Genomic DNA, 24,423 nt, shown 5'->3' on the forward strand with positions numbered 1-24,423 from the left:
AGCTTTGCAACACTCCGTGCTGCATTGCTGAGAATGTGTAAGACAGAAAGCTTGGTGACCCATAACAACTCCATGACGCTAAGGGGCCTTTTCATGTATTATGTTTGCTGAAACCTGTTTGTAAATACTCAGGAAAGTTCTAAGAGGTTAAAAAATCACAAGTAATGTAACACAAATGAAACTAAGCTTTGCAGACCTGCACAACCCTCAATCACACAGACTGTGGATCAGTTCAGTGTGCAATCCATAGTAGATTCCAAGACTTAAAAACAAAAAAGTGTGTGATTTTATATTGATCGCATGCTCAAATAATATTTGGTATCTATTGGGTTAAATAGATCCCAATTTAAATATTTGATTTCACTTGCTTCACTTTTCCTTCAAACATGGCTACTAGAAAAGTTTCAATTATCCCTGTGGTTTGCAGTTACTTCCTACTGGGCAGCACTGCTGTCGACCCTAAAGCAAAGAGGCTCCATGTCTGCATGTTGGGGTAGTTTTTACTGAAACAAAGTTTGTTTGAAGGGTATTGCTTAACCTGAGCCTTCATTTTTGGAAAACACACTCCCCCCCCATCACCTTAAATTGTGCATAATACCGGGCGCACCTGGATTTCTGCATAATTGCACCCACAAGTGGCTACATGCAGACACAATTAGGTGCTTCCAACTTGTTTGAAGGCACAGGTGTCTAATTGCACCCACAAATGGCCATTTGGCAGGCACTGTTCATTGTGCACATAGTTGATTATAGGCAGAAAATGGCACCAACCAAAAAGGAGGCCTGGGTGTCAGAGGTGTGAAAATAGGCTCTGTGTCACCCCACACTCGTGGAATGATTGCTTTTTCCTAGTTCGGTATATGTTTTTGTGGCATGCTTACTTTGGCACTCATGGCCAGAGGTGTATTTGGAATGTACAGGCTGGGAAATGTGCATATGTCTGTGTGTGTGTGAGTGTGTGTGTGTGTGCATGCCCAAGCGCGTGTGACCCTCATCTCATAAAACAAATGCTGTCTTGAGCTTTTAAGTAAATTGGGGCTAACAAAACCCACATTGTCAACCTGAGTAACCTTAAAGTGGATTCCACCCTGCTGGGACCGGCTGTTTGTAATGGCTAAAAATGATGAAGTATGTAAGAAATCTCCAGGGACCCTTTGTAAATAATAGTTTGTAAAGGGTTAATCCAACGTAATGAATCATTTAGCGGGAATGAGAAGGCCAGTGTGGAAGACTCCGCAGGCATTTGTTTAAAGGTAGAGCAGTTAGAGAAGGGGAGGCCCGGGGATGTCCTGGGCTGTTGTGCAGGTCAGCCTCTCCAAGCAGGGAGTGGTAGATATCCCCAGCTCTCTCAACAGCTGAAATAACATGGCTGTACAAGGAAACACGTTCACCTACACAGGTCTCAACACCAGAGGAAACTTGGAGAGAGACCCGGGCCTGTCTCGTCAACTCTTAAAGCAAGTGTGGTAGCCCAGGGTCAGCCGTTTCTCCTGCCTCATATTTTGGGAAGGACTTTGAACTACGGGTATTTTCTTTGTATTCTCTTGCAGTGAGCTTAATTGGCACCTTTGACCGTAAGTGTCAGCACTCAGGCCACAGCAGGTTTAGTGATCAGGGAAATCCAAATCTTCTGGAGTCATCCATTGATGATGGGGGCACCGGTTTGTAGGATTTGGGAAGGTTAATGAGTCTTCCAACAACAGCAGGAAATTCAAACCGCACAGCTTGAGTTGGGTTCTTTGGGGTAAAGAAAAGATTTCCTCTTACAGAGTGATAGCTTTAGTAGTGTGTATTTATTTGCACTATAAGTAAGTTCATGATTTACCTACCTTGACAAATCCTCTGTCTTGGATCCCCACATCCCTTTGTGTTTGCCCTTTATTTATGGTGATAGCCACCAATTCTTGAATGGCAATGCTATTGTAATAAATCTCCATAAAAAGTCAATTCTCAGAGTTACCGCAGGCTGAATATGTAGAAGACAGTCTGAAAACACATATTGATTGTCCTTTTTAGAAATGCTATGACAGACTGGGCTCTGAACTTCTTTCATTATGACTGGTCTGCAGTTCCACCTAACATCAACTTGCCATAATTCTTTTATGCAAAAGGCCGTTATTCTATTACGAGTTTTTCTCTTGACACCTAATATCCAAGGAGAGTCCACTGGTGGGAGGTTAGTAAAGAATTTTCTTCCTCTCAGATATTTCATCCCATACAGTTCTTCTTTATTTTGAAGGAGCAATGGAAAATGTTCTGTTTCCTATTATCAAATTTTTATGCATAGCCTTGGAATATACATAAATATATATAATCTTTAGGAGTTTGGTGCAAGGATAAAAATGACTTGGATTTCACCATCTTATAACTTTAAGTCATGGTTTCTCTCTACTTAACTCATGTCCTAGTATTTTTTGCCCAGTTATTAGAGTCAGTAACCACAGGACGGGAGTAGGATGGGGTGGTACTTTTATGTTGTATCAAGGCAGACACAAATTTTTAATCCAGGCCAAGAATCCTTATACTCTATTATCAAGTTTTGCTCCCCACAAGTTTTACGCTTCAAGACTAACTATATGATAGCAATTATAAGGCTTTGTCCTTATTTATCTCATGTTTCTTAGAACAATCTGCACAGTATCTTGAACCCTTTTTTTTTTCCCAAGAAGCCAAGAGCAAACAGATTCTGCACCAGCACATCTTACTCCACAGTTTGGTCTCAGGAAGCAAGTCTCACGCTGATGTCTATGACAAATCGCATTTAGAACCAATTCAGAAGGCGTGCCTGTCAGGGAGGTGCCTGGATGAGCATAGTCCTTGGGGCTATCCCAGCAATCACAGGTCTCAAAGAGCCAGGATACCATTTGAAGCAACTATTGTGCAGAAGTCATTGGTTAAGACTAAATGTCTCTTCTTACAAATTGCCTTCATTTCTCTATAAACTACATTCATATTTGTAATGTTGATGTGGTTTTACTTCTGGGAGTTTTCATGAGGAAGCAAGTTAGTTGAAAAGAATTTATGAGGTTTGTTCTTTAAAATACTTTGAAAGGCAGAATTATAGAGAAAGAATGCAGGGTGGTGGTGGGGGCTCTTCTGTCCACTGATTAACTTCCCAAATGGCCTCAATAGTCAGGGTAGGTGTCAGGGCTCAAGTACCTGGACCATCATCTGCTTTCCCGGGCTCACTAGCAGAAAACTGCATCACAAATGGAGCAGCAAGACTTGAACAAGGACCCATATATCCCCAAAGCCTATTCTTAGGCTTCCAAGGAGCACCAACAATAAAGTATGCCAGGTTTAGATTTGATGATTGATTATTTAACTTTATTAATTTAATGCACGTTAATTAAAACACTGCCCCAAAGTTCTGAATAGTATTACCACAGTTCACACTCTTTTCTAAATTTCTGACATGCTGGGAAATTATTTGTCGGTATGGTCTTTCATTTCTCTGTTTTTCCTTTCCCTAGAGCAAGGAGAGCTGCTTCATTCAGTTTTGTAATCAGGCAAATACTCAGGTATTGGGCCACACCAGTTGCTTCTTCACTTTCCATTGATTAGAGTTTTTTATTATTATTATTAATTGTCTTTTACTGTGAGTCCTTGTCCTGATAGTGGAAAAAAAAGCAATAGAACCACTAGTCCTCATCCAGTTACAACTAGTTGCTATTTTTAATCCTCTTTTCCTAGTTTCCCATGTATAGTCCTGCTTTGTAAAGAGATCAAGATACACACTACCAATGGCATGAGGATAAGCAGATTTATGACACAGAAAGCAAGACTGTGGATTCCTCCTGCACAGTGCCTGAAGGCAGGACTTGGCCACCACTGTGTCCGCAGACCAACAAAGTAACTGGAACATGCTAATATTTCAACTGCATTTATGGCAGAAAAAGAAAGTAAAAACACAGGAAAGAACACCAAACTACAGAAAAAATCCAGACACTTCACTGTGAAAGTTTTGAAAAGGATGATTCCCTATCTTCAATTATATTGAGGTTAGCTGGACTTTCTAATTGAGTCATGAAAATTCTTTCATTGAAAGGATAATTTTTCTTTGGTCCTTTTTTACTTTTGTCACAGAAAGTAATTTCCCTCTAAAAGAAATACATAAAGCAATAGAATAATTGTGATGGAGATGACACAGCATATTTTCAATAGCTTTTGTCTATCCCAGAGAATTCCTTCCAAAGCCCAAATTTCTCATTTTTGTTATCCATCCAGATCTGGATCTTTGTAAATGTATTCAGCAATTTTTATTGAACATAAGTGATTGGAGTTCTTCCAGTCTAGTAATGAATATTTTTAAGTATAAGATTTTTTTTCTATATGTTTCTTCTGTGGAATTATAGATGGCTTAGTTTTGAGGTTTGGTAAAGAAAAAGAATCAATGAGCAAAGTGACATTAAGAGTCATCCATATTTTTGATTCTAGTGGTGGTCCAGAGGTGGACATTTGTAAAACCTTATGTAACTGAACACTTAAAATAGACACTCTGTAAATTAGATCTCAATTAGATCTATATATAAATGAGACCTGGCTCTACTTGCCAGGTCATTTAATGGCAGGGCTTGTGCTCTTGGAAAACCATCCACTGCTGTGGTACCTGTTGTGCCCAGGCAAACAAGCTCTCAAAGACCCCCGGACACTCTTGCTCCTATACTGTCCACAGTGCAGGACAGAATTCAAGCAAGGCTGATTGCTCTGAACTGCTCATTAGAAATATATTTTCTAACTCTCAAGCCGTGGGATCATCTCTATGGCCTTCTAACAGACATCATGAGTAATATTACTTTCAAAAACATCTGTATGTCACAATGAGATTACAATCTCCCAAAAAGTCAGGTTTTCTAAGCCACAGTTGTGTGTTCACAGTATGTCCAAACCCAGCCCCATTCCAAATGGTTATAAAGGCAGAGAGAGGCAGGCAGAAATGAAAGGTGATAAAGGCTATATGTTCCTGTGGCCAGAAGAAAGGGGAGCAGTCTGGGAGAAGATATAGTGGGAAGATCATTCCAGGAGCTTCGTTCTTATCTATTCTCTTGGCTCTAAGCAAATAGGAATTTTCCTGGCCTGGTTTATGTTTATGCAACTAATTGGAAATTATTTGCACATCCACATTGCTATTACTGTTGGTGAGTCACTAGAGGACTAGAATTTGTTATTGCTCACTCAGAAGGAAACTAATAATTGCACATGTGCTTAGCATGGTCACAGACACAGTCAACTCAGCCTATGGAAACACAACTAGGCAATTATTCTGGGCCTTTGGCTTTTTACCTTCTCCATCCTTGAGATGTTGGGGACTATGCAATATTGAGGTAATGTTTTCTCACCCCCGACTATTTCTACAGTAAGTAGTCATCTGCCCTAACTTATCCTGTATCTCTTACATTCATACCAATGTACCTTCCCCTGTGTTCAATCAGTAGGTATTGTCAACCTCCCTTTGTGTTATTCAGATATTTTTATATACCAGTACAGAAAACAAATAAGGAGCTATTGGTAAATATAACGGGAAAACATCCAAGAATATATTTATCTTCTAATTCAGCTACCCAGGAGCTCAGAGAAGGCCATCAGTGCTCCTGGCTTCTCACCTCTTGTTTCTGACCCCACTTTGGAGTGACTATCCTGTCTTCCTCATCACCCCCACAAAAGAGGGATTTTTCTTGGTATTGCAGAGCAGCTGCTTAAGCCACCAGTTGGGATACCCACATCCTATACCAGAGTGCCAATTTGAGTTCCAACTCTTCTGTGCTTCCAATCCAATTTCCTGCTAACAAGTCAGGGATACAGTAGATAACAGCCCAAGTACTGGGGTTCCTGTCATGCACATGGCATACCTAGACAAAATTTCCGTCTACTGAATTCAACCTGGCCCAACCTTGGCTGCTGCAGCATTTGGGAGATGAACCAGTAAATGGAAGGAATATCCTCCCCACACACTCCTCTCCATTCCTTCTCCCTCCCTGTCACTCCGTTTTTCAGATAAATAAAAGCAATTTTTAAAGAAAGGAATTATCCCCATTTTAACATTTGCAACAAAAATTCTGAAATTGTTATCAGGTTGGTTTGACTGGAGTAGTACTTAAACATAGTTGATGACTTTGTCCAAGGGGATAAAATATTCTGGTTTCCAGGTCTGGGTCACATGCCACCTCCAGAGTTTAGGATTGGAGTCATTCCACCTAAACCATGTGGACTAAGAGTATCACCAGATGATTCCCAGAAAAAACAGTGCCATCACCATGACAAAGTAAGGCAGATGCTAGGCAGGCAGAACCAATGTCTCTTCTCTGTTTACTAGAGAACAAGGAAAGATAGATTCAAGAATGAAAGAAGAAAATGAAATTCTTGTCACATATTCAAGGTAGAATGAGCACTAAACCCCTAAACAATCAACTGCCAAATCAATGCACCAAACCATTCTTTACTTCCAGATCTGACCCACAGGTTTCAAGAATGCTTCCTCAAGGAAATGCAGTCCAACATTTCATTCATTCACATAATCACATATGAAGAAAAATGACAAGAGAAATGGAGAATGTTATGTCTCTTCTGAGACCAGTTCTAAAGATCTCTGGCTGCTGCCCAACTTCCTATGGGCCTGGTTGCATGCATCTATAACTCACTTTACAGCTGCGTATGCAGTTGTGCTTGTCTTTAAGAACATGAACAGTCACAAAGCCAAGTCCTCCAGTGATTCTCTAAAAGATGACATCACAGACTCATAAATAAGTAGCAATTAGGCATATAGGGTATAAGTGAGATAAGACATAAAAACAATACAAAATATATACTTTTGTGCTTTTGATATGATTTCTGTATGGATGTTGTCTGTAAATTTTGAGAAAGTGGTGATAACTTGTTCTATTTCCATATGGAGGAAGCAGATTTCTGGAAAAGAGAAAGGTCTCTAAATCTGTTTGAGTATCTCAATGATTCAGGAAATAACATGAGAAGTTAGAGTCAGGAATATGAAAATAAAACATTGAAGCCAGGAGAGCAACAATGACAGCAAACATTTATCAATCACATCTCATGCCCAGACCTAAGTGCTTTATACACATTCTTAGTGGAGGCAGGTAAACATTAATATCCCAGTTTCACAAATGAAGATGCTGAGATTGTATGATTGAGGACAAACAACTTACCTGAAGTAGAGTTCATTGAGTGGAAACCCAGAGCTGTTAGCTCTAAACCCCAGAATTCCATCCTTTGATGCTTAAAACAAGGTAAGTAAGTATTGATCAACAGTATCTACTCAGCTTGGGGTCCACTCAGACCAGAACATGGGCAAATGAGAAGGATCTGAAGAAACCCCAGCAAGATGAGATTTTAAAAAAAAGAAAAAGAAAAATAATAAGAAGAAGAGGCTGGTAGTTGAGGTTATAAGAAAAGGGAATTATTTGAATTTGAACAAAACTCTAAGGTACTCAGAGCCAGAGAGGAGCAACCTTAGAGGAAGTCTCAAAAAACTTAAAAACAAAGTCTACTAGCATCACAGAGGTCCATCAGTGAATAAGGGATCTGGCCGTAGACATTAAGGCTCAAGAGCAGGGCCTCATCCCTTGAAGGATTTTACTGGGCAGAGCAGAACTTCAAGTCTGAAGGAAATGGGCAGTATCTTACAATTGAAGGGGAATTCTTGGTTTACGTGGTGCTTGATCTAACTTGGTCTTCTTCCAATAGCCCTATGAGTTTGTAACTGTGATCTCCACATTAAATAAAATGAACATAGAGATCACCCACTGAAAACTAGTGGCAAAGTTGAACTTGAACCCAGGTGTTTTGTCTCCACGCCCAGTATCATTGTCTCCTAGAATGGCTGAGCCGAGCATCAGGGCTGACGTTTTAACTGGAACTGGTATCTGAGGGGAATGTGGTTATTAAGCAACCAGTAAGATGTAAGTTGTAGGACAGGTGTTTTGGTTTGCTCTTGAGATGTCTCCACTCAGTATTGGAGTCTTTTGGTTAAAAACAGTTCAGGCTCTGTTCCTGGGACCCAATCCTACCTGTGTGCATCCTGGGAGGCAACAGATGTTTGTCCTGCCACCTGTGGTGCAGTAGACCTAGATTGAATTCCTAGCTTCTGAACTTGGCCTGACTTAGCCCTTGCCATTGCAAGCATTTAGGGAGTAAAACAACTAGTTTCTTTCTCTTTCTCTTTCCCCCTCTCTCTCCCTCCTTCCCTTTTTTCCTTCCCTCCCTCTTTTCCTCCCATGAAATAAATAGCTTTATTAAAATAAGATTATGCCAGTTTCTGCAGAGAAAGGTCCAAGACTAAAACCAAATGGTAATCCCGTTTAAAAAGGAAACTCATAACACAGCAGGATTCCATTGCTCTTCTATAAAGAAGGCAGGACTGCCGTTCATAAGTCTGACAGAAATTTTTGGTAAGGTAATGTGGGAAAATAGTCGAATCTCAGTGGGTCAAGAATATAGAGTTTGCTTATTTCTAGAGATCTTCTATCAGACCTAGAGCTGATTTCTCATCAAAAACGCTACAAGCCAGCAGAGAATGGAGAGACATAGTTGAGAATAGAAGGACACAGTTCTAGTCCTCAATGAAAGAAACTGCCAAAGTTCTCATTAATAGATGAAAGTGAAATAAAGACCTTCCAAGACAGAAATGGAAAGAATTAAATGAAGCTCAAGGATGACCTACACAGAGTAATACAGAATGACAATCATCATAATGAAAGCATGTGAAGGCAGAAAAACTCCTCCTAAAGGCACAAAGAAAGCCCAAAGCAAACAGTGAAAATATTTATTGGGAAGGTAGCAAGACCAAGTCATTACACTTAAAAAAAAAAATAGGCTGAACAGATTTAAAAAAACAAGACTCATTTATTTCCTATAAGAAATACACTTCAACAACAAAGAAGTATATATTCTAAAAGTGAAAGAATAGAAAAATAGAAATGCCAACATAAAGGAAAAACAAGCAATTGTATCCGTTCTGATAATCAGACAAAAGAAACTTTAACATAGAAATAGTAAGAGGAGACTAGGAAAGGCATTATGTAATGGTCATGGACTTAGGCAACAAAAGTGATTGTAGTGAATGTCTGTTCATCCATTGACAGCACATGTGGTTATTTGAAACAAGTGTAGCTGAACCTAGAGAGACACATGCTCCCCTACACTAATAATGGGAGATTTTAGCACCTTAATTTCATCAATGGACAGATCAACTAGACAGAAGAACAAATAACACATCTTATCTATACTATGGACCAAATGGACATGATCGATATCCATAGACCATTTCATACCACAGATGCAGAACACGCCTTCTTTTCATCAGTTCATAGAACCCACTCTAAGATCAACCATATACCATGACCAAAGCAAGCCTCAGAAAACTGTCAGAAATTAAAATCATACCCTGAACACCTTTGACTGAATTGGAAATTAAGAAATTTTTTAAATATGCAAATACATGGAGACTGTACAATATGCCACTAGATGAACAATGGATCACAAAAAAAAAATGTTCCTTTTGATTTATTAAATCCTGGAAATGAAGGAAGATGCCAGCAAAACATTTCAAAACCAAAGGGATACAGCAATTGTAATGTTAAGGGGGGGCGTTTATAGCAAATAATGCCTATATAAATAAATCGGAGAATCAAAAGATTTATCATTGCATCTCACAGAAAAGCAACTGATGGAAAAAAACAGGGTAAACTAGAGAAAACAGGCCAAATCCAAAGTTAGTAGAAAGAAATAAAATTAGAGAAGAAATAAAATCAAAACAAAAACACTTAAAAGCAGTGAATTGAAGAGCTGGGTTTAAAAAATAATAATAAAATGAACAGAATGGGTACATCAATAACCAAACTAAGAGAGAAAGGAAAAGAGGAAAAGAAAAAAGGAAGTGGGAGAAGAGCCAGATCTATAAAATCAAAGATGAAAAGGGAAGTTTAACCATGGACACCTTAGATGTACAAAGAATCATAAAGAATGACTATAGTACACTGTATGCCAACAGGCCAGAAAGCAGACAACGGGATAGATGTCTGTACATATGCATTAACCTAAATTAAATCAAGAGGAATGGCACAAACTCCAATAGACAATATAGCCTTAGAAGTATTAACCAGAGCCATTAAACAAGAAAAAAATTCAAAGGGATACAACTTGGACAAGAAGAAAATGAGCTATCTGTGTTTGCAAATGGTAAGATTCATTATAAAGAAGACCCAAAAGATTGCTAAAAAGACTATAGGAAGGTAAAGTTTCAAGACATAAAATCAACACACAAAAGTGCGCAGCCTTTATATATACAGACAACACCAGGATAACTTGTAACATTAGCCCCATTAAAAATACCTGCAAAAAGAATGATGGACTTATACTATTGTAATATCATAGGGGAAGCCAGTGGCGGGGGGGGGGGGAGAAAAACTAGGGAAGGGAGCAGGGAGGATATCTGAGCCTACAGAACTGTATCATAAAATAAGGGAAAAAAAAAATTGCAGGCCCAGTGCAGCAGCCTAGTGGCTAAAGTCCTCACCTTGCAGTGCAGAAGCTTCTTAGCTTTGTTTATTTTTGTTCTGTCTGACTGTATTGCTGGGTTCGTTCCCAAAGTCTTTGTTCTTTCCGTTTTGGGGGCAGTTTTGTTTGTTTGTTTTATTCCCATTGGAAAGTCAGATTTAGAGTGAAGGAGAGAGAGAGAGATGGATCTCAAAGCACAAAATTCAAATGGCCAACAGACATATTTTAAAATGCTCAAGTTCAGTTACCATCAAGGAAATGCAAGTTAAAACCACAATGATGCTTCACCTCACTGCAGTTAGAATGGCCATCATAGGAAAATCAAAAGCAACAAATGCCAGTGATGATGCTGGGGGAGTGTCAACGACCTCAGTGACTGCAACCATGATGGCAGGTGTTATGAGATTACTCAGATATCTGAAAATAGATCTACCATATAACACAGCCAGCCCACTCCTGGAAAATTTATCCAAACCAAATGAAATAAGCATCTGAGTGACTTCTCTGTACCCCTATGTTTACAGCAGTTCAATTCACAATAACTAAGAAATGGAATCACCAACAGATGATCCAGGAAGTAGGGCACTTACGCCCTATGTAATATGCAGCTTTAAGGATAAGTGTTTGTCTTTTACAACTAAATGGGTACAACCGGAAACCACTATGCATAGTGCAATAAGCCAGTTCCAGAAAGACAGATATCACGTTTTCCCTAATCTGTGATCATTAATATACAGAGTTCAAAAAAAATCTATAGGTGTGAGAGTGACATGCTGGGATTTGATTATTGAGAATAGATTTCTGTTTATACCTCCTGAGGAATGACAGGTTTTTGCTTTTTGGTTTTCTTGTCTTGTTTTTGTTTTTTGTTTTTGCTGTTCTTTTTTATTATTTTTTAATTGCCATGAGTTGGTATCATTACCTAATGGAGTATCAAATATGTGGAGAAAATAATATATGAGTTTCCATAGAGATACATACACATATACACATATTATCATATGACATATATATGAGTATATCTATATCTATAGATAGATAGATAGATAGATAGATAGATAGATACAACAAAAATCTTCAGCATGTATTTATTAGTCATTAGTATAATGAATGACTACCATGTGCCAGGCTCTGAGGAGTTAAGAAGCTCAGCAACAATCTTTTCCATCATGAAGTTCAAAGCTTATTATTTCACATGTGAAAACAGATATTTTAATGCACTGGTTAGTGATTCCATAGATGAAGAACTTTTCCTATATAGGTATAACATTTGCATTATAGTAAGAATTTCCACCACCTTATGAAAACGTATTGTATATTTTAGACTAATCATGACTTGATTGTCTAATATTACTGACCAAAATTTCATTTCTGAGATCTCACTCAGAAATAAAGGATCGGAAAGATGTGATATGTAAGTCATGTGGGATTAGGGAAAAGCAGCATTTCTCATGGCCTTTGCATTTTTCCACCATTATTCTACAGGTTTTCATTTACCTCATTTTGTGCATCATGCATCTCCATGTGCCCCTTCTGTCCAATTGCTCAGACCCAACACCAATACCGTATTACTCCTCATCAGCAACCTTATCTGCACAATAGGCATGCATTAGCACATATTCAGGCTTGAGCACAAGTGTCCTTTGTGTCTCATCTCTGCCCAGCTAGACATAGGGGTTCATACCTTACATAGTTGCTGGATGATATTTAGGGGTTCGTTTATCATTGTCACCAACAAAGGAATAAGATGTCCTCTGGGTCAGGGTAACCCAGGTGGCTCATCCAGCCAGATGAAGAGCTACAGAGGAAAGAAGAAAAGGGTTTTCTTTAAAAAGAGCTTTCAGTTTGTAAAAGCAATTCTGATTGTCTATAATTGGCAAATGAAACATTCCCCTTGAAGACATTTATTTGAAGCTCTAGAAAAGAGCAAATGTAGTTAAATTATTTTCCTTATCTTGATTTTCCATGTTATTATTTTTAAATGATGATGATGAAGATAATTAACAATCATTTTGATTGTTGCTTTTTTAAACTTCAAGTAAATATTCTACTAAATGATTGCTAAAATTTCAGCTTCTGGTTTTACCAACTCTTCTTTCACTTAACCATCCTTACTTAAATTAATCAACTAAAGTAGAGAATTCCCCAGTGGGATGTTAGTGAACTCTAAGTATGTTGTAAATAAAACAATTAAACAGCGAGTTCACACCTCATCAAATAGCTTAACAACCTGATAACAGTTAACTACATACATTGCTCATAAAATGCATGGAACAAGCAAATACCTTAGGGTCTACCATTTTCTGAAGTGAGACACATGTACCATTTAACTGAGGTCTGATATTGCCTGCTGAGAGATAGGGTCAAAATTCTACATTAATACGTTGTTGGCCTGGGAAATATTTGCATAATGCCTCTCAATGGGGATTGTGAATTCTGATCTAGTAATCCCATTAGGCAATGCAAGTTCCCATTCATAATTGCAGACTGCAAGACACAAGAGTAATATAAGATCTTGGAGAACCCAAGAGTAATAAAAGATCTTGGAGATTCATTTTTACTTCAGCCTTACTCACTCTGCTTTTATCTGTGTCATTTCATCTTCTCTTGTGTGAAGAAAGGCGCATATTGTTTTACAGATAGAGAAACCAAGGCACCGCTAAGTAAAGAGGACCACGTGCGGTCACCCCTGCAGAGGTCAGGTTGAAGGGCAGCAACCCGAGCTGAGGTCATCTTGGACTGGAGTCTGTGTGGTTCCTGTCAGGGCCATGAAATGCTAACAGTTCATCCTAGGCCTCCCTTTTACTGAGTTTAAGATAAGGCATAAGAAAGTAAAATGACTTGTCTGAAAGTGCCTGGGATGTGACCCAGGCTTGGGACCTGCTGACAGAGTCCCCTCTCACTACTTCAGCAATTGTTAGCACAGCATGTATGGAAAATTTGTTTTTTTTAAAAAACATTTAAATGTGGCCCTGGTGAAATGTTAGTATGCCTCTGAGGGCACTTGTCCTCTTTAAAGAGGGGAACTTGCACAACAACACACACTTGCAAGTGGAGGGAGTGGACTGAACGCTGCAACGCAGAATCCTCAAGAGTCAGATCTATGCACGTGGACCAGGGCTTGCTGGGACGTGGGACTGAGAGAAGCAGGGTGAACAGAGTCTGGGGATGACCGAATGTTCTCCTCAAGAGGGTAGCCAGCTAATCATGACCTTGGCAAGGCAAGTTTAAAGAACAGAAAAGCCGAAATTTTATGTGACAGTGTCTGACTGACTCTCAAAGGTCAGCAGTTGGTTAGCTGAAAATTTTAAACACCCTGCAATATTTTGGATAAAATGCGATTGTGTGAGGGAGTGTTTCAGAGTGGGGAGAGAGGCAAGCAGACAGAGATACAAAGGGGGCCTTCACATTGCAGCCTCTTTGACAGGATTTTGCATCCCGATACATTTTAACACTTTAATGAGGAGGGAAACATACAGGTCCTGTAGCACTTAAGTTTCTTTATAAATATGTTAGTTCATACCTGGTCTTTGGACGATCACATTAAACTGCATGTATAATATCTTGTTTTTTAGAAATATGAGTATAACTGCAGCCTCAAATTCAGGAAAAGTTAAGGGCCTCAGTATGATTTGTCTTATTATTCATTCTTACCCACTTCCCGTGACAATTCTACAAGAGATTGTAAGGCACCCCTAATATTCTCATTCTGTGTATAAAATCATGGGGGCTGAGAAACATGCCAGGGCATCTGGATAGCATTCCTATGAGTGCCTTGCACAATGCAGGGCCAGTCTTCTGCCTTGGAGTCACGTGTTCTCCCTGTCCACTGATGCATCCCAACCCTCCCTCCCCAAACCCACAGAAGTGAAACCTCTGAGAGCACCTGTCCACCTGATGGGACAAATGAGAATCAATTTCCAAACAGGACAACAGGCTTGGAAGGAAGTCTGAACTCAACAAAAGCAGAGGATGAGCCGAAATACCCATGGCCCCTAAAATTCAAAGTTGAGCTGACATGGGACAAATCATAAATAACATGTTATTAGTAATGATTCTTTAATTCTAACTCACTTCAGCATTCAACTTTTAATTAATTTAACTTATATTAGGTGATTCATACTTGTAAATATTTGCATCTCTGTGATAAACTTTTATTTAAATGATTAAAGCTGCAGTTTGATGACTCTTGTGCTGACAAAATGTATGTGATAAAAAGGGAGGAAATCATTGCATATTGTTTCATGTCCCAGCACTCAAACAGGAAAAAAAAAAAAGTGAGATAAATTTACAGTTTTCTTTGAATTGTTCAAGGAGTAAATCAATAAATCTGGGAGTTAGAGAACAAATATAGGATGAAGTCACATCAGAAGGAACTGGCTCATAATAAAAGCTTGTCTTGCTGTCCCATTTTGAAAAACATTCCTCATTAGCTCTGAACATACATATTAGTTTGCTAAAGGGAATGGAAGTGGGGCTGGGGAGGGGGCGGTGGCAGGACTGGAGACAGTGAGTAACTGTATGAGAACATTGGAGACAAAAAAGAAGCCATGGTGAGAGCAGGGTACTTTTATGGCCCCCAATCAGTTCGGGCTATTATAAGGCCTGCTTTGCTAGCTGCTCCATTTCACCAGCATCAAAGGCATGTAGGGAACCTGAAGAAACCAGGTTGACAGGCTGTTTTACAGCAGAAGGAGAAATGACATAGAGGGCTCTAATTGCAATAAAAGAGGATTCGGAAGTAAAAGGTTTGTAATGACACTAATAACCAGCCTCCACCAGCCGTGTCGTGTTCAGCTGGGGGATGAAGAGAGCAAGACAGGACAGCGGGGCTCAGTACGAGTTAGGAACACCCGAGAATCTCTTAATAACTTTTACTATTTGTTGAAAATCGTCTCGACAATGCAGTTCAGGAACCTTTGTGCTATAAATCCATTTCATCTGCAAAAACTGAAAGCTGAATAAAAGTGGTATTATGCAGAATCTCCCATGCTGGTTGCCTCCAAAGCACTCTGCTGAATAATGAACTGGATTGTGGGTGAAGAGGGCAGAAAGAGACCAACAACTGAACCTCAGAGGAGCCCGGCAGGCCCAGCCAGGGCCCAGAGGGGAAATGGAGGACTAGAATCACCTTCCACAAATGGTGAAAAGTATCATAAAGTTCTTAGTCTCTACATCAAACTCAGGAGAGACAAGCCAAGAAGCACATGCCTTTATTGTCCAGTGGTCCTTGAGTACAGGATCTCACAGTCACACAAATATCTGTTTTTGGTTTTCAAAGAAATATCTAAGAAATTTTGTTTTCCTTGTGGGAAGACATTTCCTGGCTCTGAATGAAACTTCCTATGTGGAATCCTATCTGTGTTCCACAGTATACTCACTGTTTCTTCAGCATATTTGGCTTCTAAAAGCAAGACAACCCTCTGTAAGTTCTTTTTTTTTTCACTTTTTTGAAGAAAGATTTTAGAATAATTAGCCATTTGTATTTACTTCCTGCCAAGAGGCACCTTGTTAGTAAGTGAGAAGTGAGAGATTGGTGACTGTTCATTTTACTTTAATGACCAAGCTTGTACCCTAACCTTAGGTCTGGTCCCTGCCTCTTCTGATATGACTTTGATCAAATTACTCAACTTCTCTGTTTCTCAGTTTCCTTATCTGCAAACTATGCAAATAGTGGTCCCTGCCTTGGAGTATTGTTGTAAGGAATCAGTGTGTTAATATCAGTGGACTAGGATGGGACCCGGCTTGCTCTAGGTACTCGAGAGAGCTGCCGTGCTTGCCTTGCTCCCAATCTATGCAATTTGACATCAAACTTTGGCAACTTATTTGAGGTCATTACATCTCAGCACACCATTCCCAGCACTTACATTTCTACTTGTGAATTTCAGAGTAAGACACTCACAGTGACAAGATTCTCCCATGTCATAAAGAAATCTGCCATATGCATATTAAAATAGAAATCTTAGACTCCCTCATTGTACTCCTTGCCTTGATGAATAGGAATTTTATAATCTGGTCATCTTAAGCAGTTTACATCAAAATTCCCCTGTTGTGCAGAGGGAAAAGGAGGCAGGAGAGGATGTGGCAGCAATAGAGCTATCTCCTCTAGCAATTATAAGTGTTACTCTAATATATGTAATATAGTCTAATTATATATATGTATACATACCAAAACACCTACACATGCATGCATATATATGATCTGAAACACAGAAAGTTACGCTCCTGATGAACCACCATGTATTTCACTGTTAGAATGTCCTGTCCCCAGTCAGCAACCCTGGCCAGAAAACCATGATGCTCCCCGTCATTGCCAGGAGAAACAGCATTTAGAATTCAAGGCTCTACTTCTGGAATACGTGGGGCCTTTACATCTGGTCTTAGAATTGAAAGATGGTCTCTTGCATGACAAGTGGATGAAATCCACAGTGTCTAGATATTGAAATTCAAAGTCCAGTGTTACAATAAAGAGAGAGATGATTTAAGTGGCCTATCAAGTGACAATGATTTGTTCCTTTGGTTGCCATTCTGTTTCAATAAAACCTCTTTTGTGGTTACAAAGACCATGGGGTTATTATATATAGGTATCACTAAAATTGATTTTATGACTATTTTTTTTGCAGCCACTCAGGATAGCACTTGATTTCCACAAGACTCCCTTGCCTCTCAATGCTCCCCCATCTAACTGTCCTCAGCACTCATTTCAGAAATTTCTCACACCCTCATAAAGGAAATTGTTTTAGCAGGACCATTTTTTAGGAACTACTCTGCACCATCCACTAGAATGAAACATTCAAGGATCAATTTTCATCTGGCAAATTACTATGTAGAGTCTGAAACTCGTTGCACACATAGCTTAAGAACCGAACTCTTGTATTGGAGGTCATTATTGAAAAAAAAACTGAAAAGAAATTAAGTGTAGCTGATCCAAATTGCATTTGTCTCGTGAGGCCTCAGTCGTTATCATTCCTCCTTCACTTCTTTTTTTTTTGCAAACATCCCCTTGGTGTAAACAAGGGGCAAGAACATCTGCTGCTCTCTCCCCTCATTCTGATTCTTTACAATATAAGAGCCCTCTTCTCAATATGCAATGGGCAATGTGAGTGTTGAAAGTGGGATTGTTTTTCCTGGAGTCATTTTTGTAACATAGGCACCAAGTGACTATTGTAATGTTATGTTTCTGAAATCTGCTGAAATCAAAGCTAAGTAATACACATTGCAGAGGGCTCTGCTATTCCTGGCTGACCACATTCATGCCTGGGCTCAGGATGAAGGCCTACCAACTGGGAACCTGACACTAAAGGAATTCTAAACACAGACTAAAAGCATCTCTGGCCACATAGCATGAGCGACTCAAGAGCTCACAAGTACATCAGTTTGCACTGACCTCTTTTTTTTTTTTTTGAGTTTTTCTATATTTATAGAACTAGAGAAGCAAGCACCAACACAAACTCAGCCACAAAATAATCTACATGTGGCATGTTTGAGAAGAGCATGTCTTTGCCAGATGGCAACATTCGGTCAACGGGTGCAAACACCTCCTTTGGATAGCACTGGAAGTTCTGCATCACGCTACTTCTTCCCACTTCAACTCCAAATTTGGTCACATTTGACTATTACCAAAAAAGGAGGCCCATAAACGCTACCTTGGAAGTTAGAAATGGTCTTTGTTTTATTAATAGCACACATAGTATTTTACTGAAATTAAGTGGAACAAGATTGTGCCCTTTGGAAACGTTCTGTAAGTGAAAGATCCGATGTTTATGCCTTAGCTGTACACACTCACCTTTGCTCATAAATCCTGTAATTTCCATATTTTCCACTGCACACTTTATTTCTTCACCTGTGAACACACCCCCTCTCAAAAACACACCTTCCATTCACTGAGATGCATCTAATGTTTCCCTTCTACTGCTCAAACTCATCCATCCTTCTTACCCCAAAATGGAGCTGATTGGATGAGACACAGCCTTATGTCTCAAGGTAAGGTGAATCAGTTCTGTATTACAAGCATTTGCGAGTGATATTTAGAGAACTAAAAATTGCAAGTTATTTATTTCAATAAGTCATGGCAGACTTAAATTTCTCCACTCAGTATTACAACTCCCACTCAGTGTGATTTCCCCCTGTTCTTTGATGGGGTGGAAAGGACAGTGAGCTACAGCAGGTGGTAGATACGTTTGCATAATCCTGGCTTCTGCCTCTCTTGGGAATGTGTGGCTTATATGAAAGTCATCCATCATGTGAGGTCTCCCAGACAAAAGATGAGAAACACTGGGCAGAAGCGAGTGGACATCACCTCGGCCTTTGGCTTGTGTTCAGCCCTTAAATCCAGGGATTTGAAACTGTGAAAATCACTGCTGAGTTTGATTGTGTTACCCAAAGCTCCCACATTTGAAATCCTGTGTACTGCTTTTTGAGATACATATATTAAGATGTTCCTAAATTATTATTTTTATGACAGATGCAGGGGAAATGTCCTTGCTGGATCAAGATTGTGGAATAAATATAGTTTGCTGACACTTTGTTAATTCTAGCTACTTTTAAATAAAGATAGGCAACCAAGCCTTCATTTTCCTCAGCACTCATTAGTCATGCTGACCTCACTAGTACATCAAGGCAATTCAATTGCAGTCCACGATTTATTGAGTACCTACCATGTTTCGAGTACTCTGCAAGGCAGTAGAGATAAAATCAGTTTACTCTTGTTCTTGGTGAGCAAGATTAATATAGCAACCTGTACCTGGAAAAAGCTTATAGTCCTGCTACATTAAAACAAATTAAAGCTTCTTTACTCAGCCCACCCTTCTTCATGGCATTCTGTCTCCAAAACTTACAAATCTACCCCTACTGCAACCATTGTTGATCTCTCACTGCCAATGAGTATCTACTTCCTCTTCCTATTTCTCAGCCCACCACAAAGCTCTACCACATGGAGCCCTCAGTGGTTCCTGGGCCTGTTGGATGGTTTACTCTTTACTTTTAAACAAGTCCAAGATACCTACAATGTGCCAAGCTCTGTGTAAGCTCCAAGAGTCTCCTGAGGTAGAGGAAATTCAGTTCCTTCAAGATGCTTAGAGCAGAACGTAAGTAGATATGAGGAAGAGGGAATATTAGTGAGGCAAAAGGACCAGGCATGGTGAACACAAAGAGGTTTTGGGGGATTTTACTGTTGTTTATTTTTTTTATTTTTTGCCATTGAGAGGGTGAGTGGTGCAAGTTGGGAGGGTTCAAAATTCCTTGAGCCCCTATATCCATCCTTGTAAGTAGAGCCACCTCATTCTTGGTCTTAGGTTTTCCATTAATTCCAAATGTCTAATACCTAGTCTTAGCAACTTCCTACCATAATGCAAAGATGGTTGGTGCCCCGGGCTTGACATGTGAACTGCATATGATTTTGTCACATGCAGATTGTTTAACATCATTGCAGTCAACAAATTTAAAAAGCATATGCCTCAGATATATCCTAGATTATTTCCAAGCAAGATCTGAATCCTTCTGGCCACAAGATATGGTCCTTTTAAGCAAAACATTAACAAGGCAAGTATTCACATGACATTATCCTTGAAGACACAGTGTTTAAAAAAAAATCAGGGCTAGGCTTATTTCTACTATATAGACATAATTGTGTGTGGTTTTAGCTGGAATTATTTTTTTTTAACGTACAAACATGACTTATGAAGTCATTGAAAATTGAGGTGTCTGATACATCAGCAATTTTACCTTTGTCTTAATCATAATCTCATGAAGAAGCTGTCCCTGGCTTGGGATTGGCTGAAGACATACACCAATCAGAACCTCTGATAAACCTTTCAGAAACCCCAGGGTAGATGGGCTTTGTGCTTTTCTAAAACACCAAATGTTACACAAAGAGGATATAAAAAGGGGCCCTCTAGATGAACAAAGCTAAAATGTCAGTCCCCTCTTGTTCCTCCTCTATCAAGCTCGATAGTTAATGAGGAAGGATTCTGTTTCCTGTTTTTAAAGAAAATGTCCTTTTAAACCTGTACAGTAATATTCACGAGACCTTAAAAGTCGCTCTGGGAAACGTCTGTAGGAAACGCTCCGTTTTGACTAAAATGTTATTCTAAACAGCAGCGCCAAAGACAAATCCTCCCAGCTCTCTTTGAACCTTAAAGGGTGTTTTTATAGGCCAATTCATTGTTTTTCTCTTTTCTGAAAAATTAAAAACAATAAATGCTGAGACGAGTTCTATGAAGAAGACAGTTTGCATGCTTTCATTTCTTGACAAATAACAGTTGCCTCTCTTGGTTTCTGCCACATGCAAGCCAACTCTGACACATAAAGTCCGCTCTGGGGGAGTGAGAAGAGACCACAAAACTCATCCCTGGCTGTCCTAGCCTCTCCCGGGACACAATCCTCTTTCCTGGCCACCAGAGCGGGACCTGTCTGCAGGGCAGGGGGCAGCAGCAGTGCCCGCGGTGCTGCCACAGGTTCGCCGGGGGCAGCTTCTGCTCCGTCACCACCCGATCTGGATTCTCTCTCCAGAAATGACACACACGCACACACGAGAAGGAGGGGCTGTGTTTTATAACGTTCTGTTTTAAAAGCGAATTCTCCAGGGAGAGAACAGGACCCTAAAAGTCCAGGGCCTGGAATTCCTCCTTTCTCTCTTTCCATTTTAAACAGGAAGCATTCATGCTAAGAGAGTCCGGAGGGACCACCGATTGCATGTTCATTTTAGGGCAGATAATGTGTGCGCATGTTGCAAATGTCAGTGATTTATCCAAAGGGCTTAAAATGAGAGCAGAAAAACCACATGTTTTGCTCCATGCTGAGAAATATCTTCCATGGATTTTGCGAGAAAGCACAGGTTAAGGATTTCTTTTTTTTTTTTTTCCCAAAGTGCTTCAGAAATCTCCAACATGAACTCAGAGAAAATAGGAGTGAACATGTCATGGGGGTGGTGGCAGGAGTCACAAAAATTCTTACAATAAAAGATAGGGCACATGCAGGAAGTTTTCTAAATCAGAAGTGAAATTCTAAAGATAAGAAAAGGTGAAATGTGGCCCCTTGACTTCCTAGCGCTGGAGTGACAGATTACACATCTGTCCTCTATTTGTCATGGACAATTTAAAATGGAGCAAAGCAAACTGCACTGAATAATAGCAGCTAATCCTATAATAACGTGTATGTAAACAATTTAATTTTTTATCTGAAAACTCTCACTAACCAAATTACCCAAAGCTCAAGGATCTATCTTTCATTATTATACATGGCCAAATTAAGACACAAAAAAACCTGAATGAGAATTCGATTCTTCATCCTTATGGATGTATTACAGACTGCTTCCCACAGGCACCCAGACCAGGAGCTTGTCAAATCTTCATTGATTGGTAGAACTGGAAAAGCTGTTTTACCACCGAGCTCCGCAGACGCCGGGTGGCTTCTGACGCCCACTGACAGCACCCGACGAACCACAGACACCCTGTGTTCTTCACAGCACTGTCATTTCTTTTTCGAGTGTCCTAACAATCTGGACTCCGACATTGGAGAGCTTTGCATTTATTATCGTGGTTGCGATTTCGCTAAAAGGAGACCGTAAAAGGGGAGTGGTAGCAAATGGGAAGGATCTAGGGGAGGTGGTGATGGTGCATATGTGCGCAGAAGGTTTATGGGATTTTAAGAGCTGCAAACAGAAGTCGTCTGTTTAACCCCAGGCTAGATAAGCAGCAGTCATCTGCACATTGTTTAGAGACATACTGCTTCTGTTACGGCAAATGGAAGATGCTTGTGTCCTCAGCCGGGGAACACACGCAAGGGCATTTGCTGTGTGTGTGCGTTCGTACCCCGTGCCTTTCTACGTGCCCTTAGTCGGTAGCCCGTTGATTCGTCGCATTGACATGGCGGTACTGCTTGGCATGGCGGTAGAATTACTTTATTTCACAATTCTCAGTGGATAATTCCCAGCTGGGAATTGACACTTTTTCTGGGCGCTGGAGAGAGGAGAGGGCACACTGGGCCACACAGCATGTGACAGCAGCCAACCAGAGCTAGATCAAGATTACCGCCCACTGAAAGAGCCCTTCCAAGAGCCAAGATGGGGAATGCCATCTGTAAGGACCCTGTAGCCCCCAAGTAACCTGTGCATTTCTAGCATAAGCGGCAGAGATGCAATCAAGTACCCAGGCCAGGGGGCAGTAGGTTGTGGGGAAGGGAAAGGGGGTACACTCTAGTCTAATGATCCCAGCCTGAAGAGAGCCAAACTCATTACCTGTTTTGGAAAATAGTTCCATTGCTATGATAAAGGCCAACATAAGAGAGTATAAATAAGATAGAAACTATTCCTGGGGCAAGCGTTTGACACAGCAGGTAAAACACTGCTTAGGATATAAGCATTCCACATCAAAGTGCCTGGCTTCCAGTCCCAGATCCACTTTCAGTTGCAGCTTCCTGTTCATGTGTCCCCTAAGTCCTTTGATCCCGGCTGCCCATCTGGGAGACCCAATGGAGAACCATGCTGCTGGCTTGGGTCTCACCCATCCCCAGTTGTTGCAGTCATTTAAGGGAAGAACCAGAGGATGAAAGATCTCTATCTGCATTTCAAGCAAATAAAATTTGCTTTGAGTGTTCAGTGCAAAACTGCACAAGAGGCCAGGGGCAGCCTGTTCGACCACTGCTTATACATGTTACCTCTTGTCTTTCAGGGGAGGACCGGCAGACCCTGTAGACTACCTGTCAGCGGCACCTCGAGGGCTCTACAAGGAAAGGGAGCTTCCATATTACCCGGGAGCTCATCCTATGCATCCCCCCAAAGCGAGCTACCCCTGTCCCCCGGATCTGAGGGTGGCAGATCTCCGGTATCCTCAGTACTACCCACCCCCACCAGCACCCCAGCACAAAGGACCCTTCCGACAAGATGTTCCACCTTCCCCTCCCCAGCACCAAAGAGTGCCAGGCTATCCGGAAATGGGCAGACCAGTGCCCCGAGGGGGCAGTCCAGACCACTACCCCTACCGAACCCAGGACCCTCGACAGAAGAACCCCATGACTGCAGCCGTATAGATGAACACCATCAAGATCAGCCCAGTCCAGAAGGGAGGACATCGAACAGGAACCATGCCCTTCCTCGACCTGACGACCTTCTTCCCATTAAGAATTCTCGATGGTACTGATTGGCTTTTTCTCACATGGGTTGCAACACTCAACTAATAATCAGCAAGGAAAGCATGGGAAAGAGATGCTGGGGCAGGATGGAATCAGAGGAAAGCTGGGTCAGAAAAACAATACTCCTGGTATTTTTTTATGCTTTTTTTTTTTAATTCAATGAGAGTAGCACGAAGAAGCAGTCCACAGTGGAGATGTACTCCATACTACACTCCCTGTGTGTACATACATGGAATCAGCTGTCTGAGGGAATCTCTGCCAGGTACCATACATTCTGTCTAGACCTCAGCCCCTCCAATAGTGGAGCTGCTAAGCTAAATGTTGGTAGAGCAGAAAGACTGTAGATGTAGGTATCTTGAGGGAGTATAGTATATTCCATGAAGGTAACAACAAAAAAAGAAGAGTTGGCAAATATGACAAACAATCTTCTTCAAGCGTTTTATACTGAGACGACTCTTCCTGATTTATGGAACTTGCAAGTCTGCCGACATCACTCATTTGATGTAAACATTTCATGAGTTTCCTCACTTTTGTATAACATTCAGTGAAATGCAGTATTAGAGTCCTCAGAAAATGCAAAGAGCTCATCAGAGCCTCCCGAAGGAATGCCATCTGAGGACAAAAATCACCAAGTGAAGCTTGTGGTCCTCACCTTTCTTCCTCCAAGGTCCTGGGCCTGATAGCTTATAGGTACCTGATTTCAAAGTGACTCCCGAAATTTCTATCTTTTCATTGTTTTAACTGGGGCCTCAACTTTTTAAATCAGGGTTAAAATGCACTTGGGCA

At 40.5% G+C, this 24,423-nt stretch overlaps 1 protein-coding gene across 4 annotated transcripts in view; it reads left to right on the top strand.

The window, feature by feature from the left end:
• Window positions 1–24,091, top strand: part of PARD3B (par-3 family cell polarity regulator beta) — a 991,411-nt gene extending 967,320 nt beyond the window's left edge. For all 4 annotated transcript variants that reach the window (XM_040984532.1, XM_040984535.1, XM_040984534.1 and 1 more), the window contains one exon: window positions 23,178–24,091. In XM_040984532.1, the coding sequence (XP_040840466.1) occupies window positions 23,178–23,535 (358 nt within the window). In that variant the 3' untranslated portion in view covers window positions 23,536–24,091. The remainder of the gene's footprint in view (window positions 1–23,177) is intronic.
• The last annotated feature ends 332 nt before the right edge of the window (window positions 24,092–24,423 follow it).

The sequence above is a fragment of the Ochotona curzoniae genome, unplaced genomic scaffold (genome assembly GCF_017591425.1).
Source record: "Ochotona curzoniae isolate NIBS_2020 unplaced genomic scaffold, NIBS_Ocur_1.0 contig_4148, whole genome shotgun sequence".
NCBI classification, from domain to species: Eukaryota; Metazoa; Chordata; class Mammalia; order Lagomorpha; family Ochotonidae; genus Ochotona; species Ochotona curzoniae.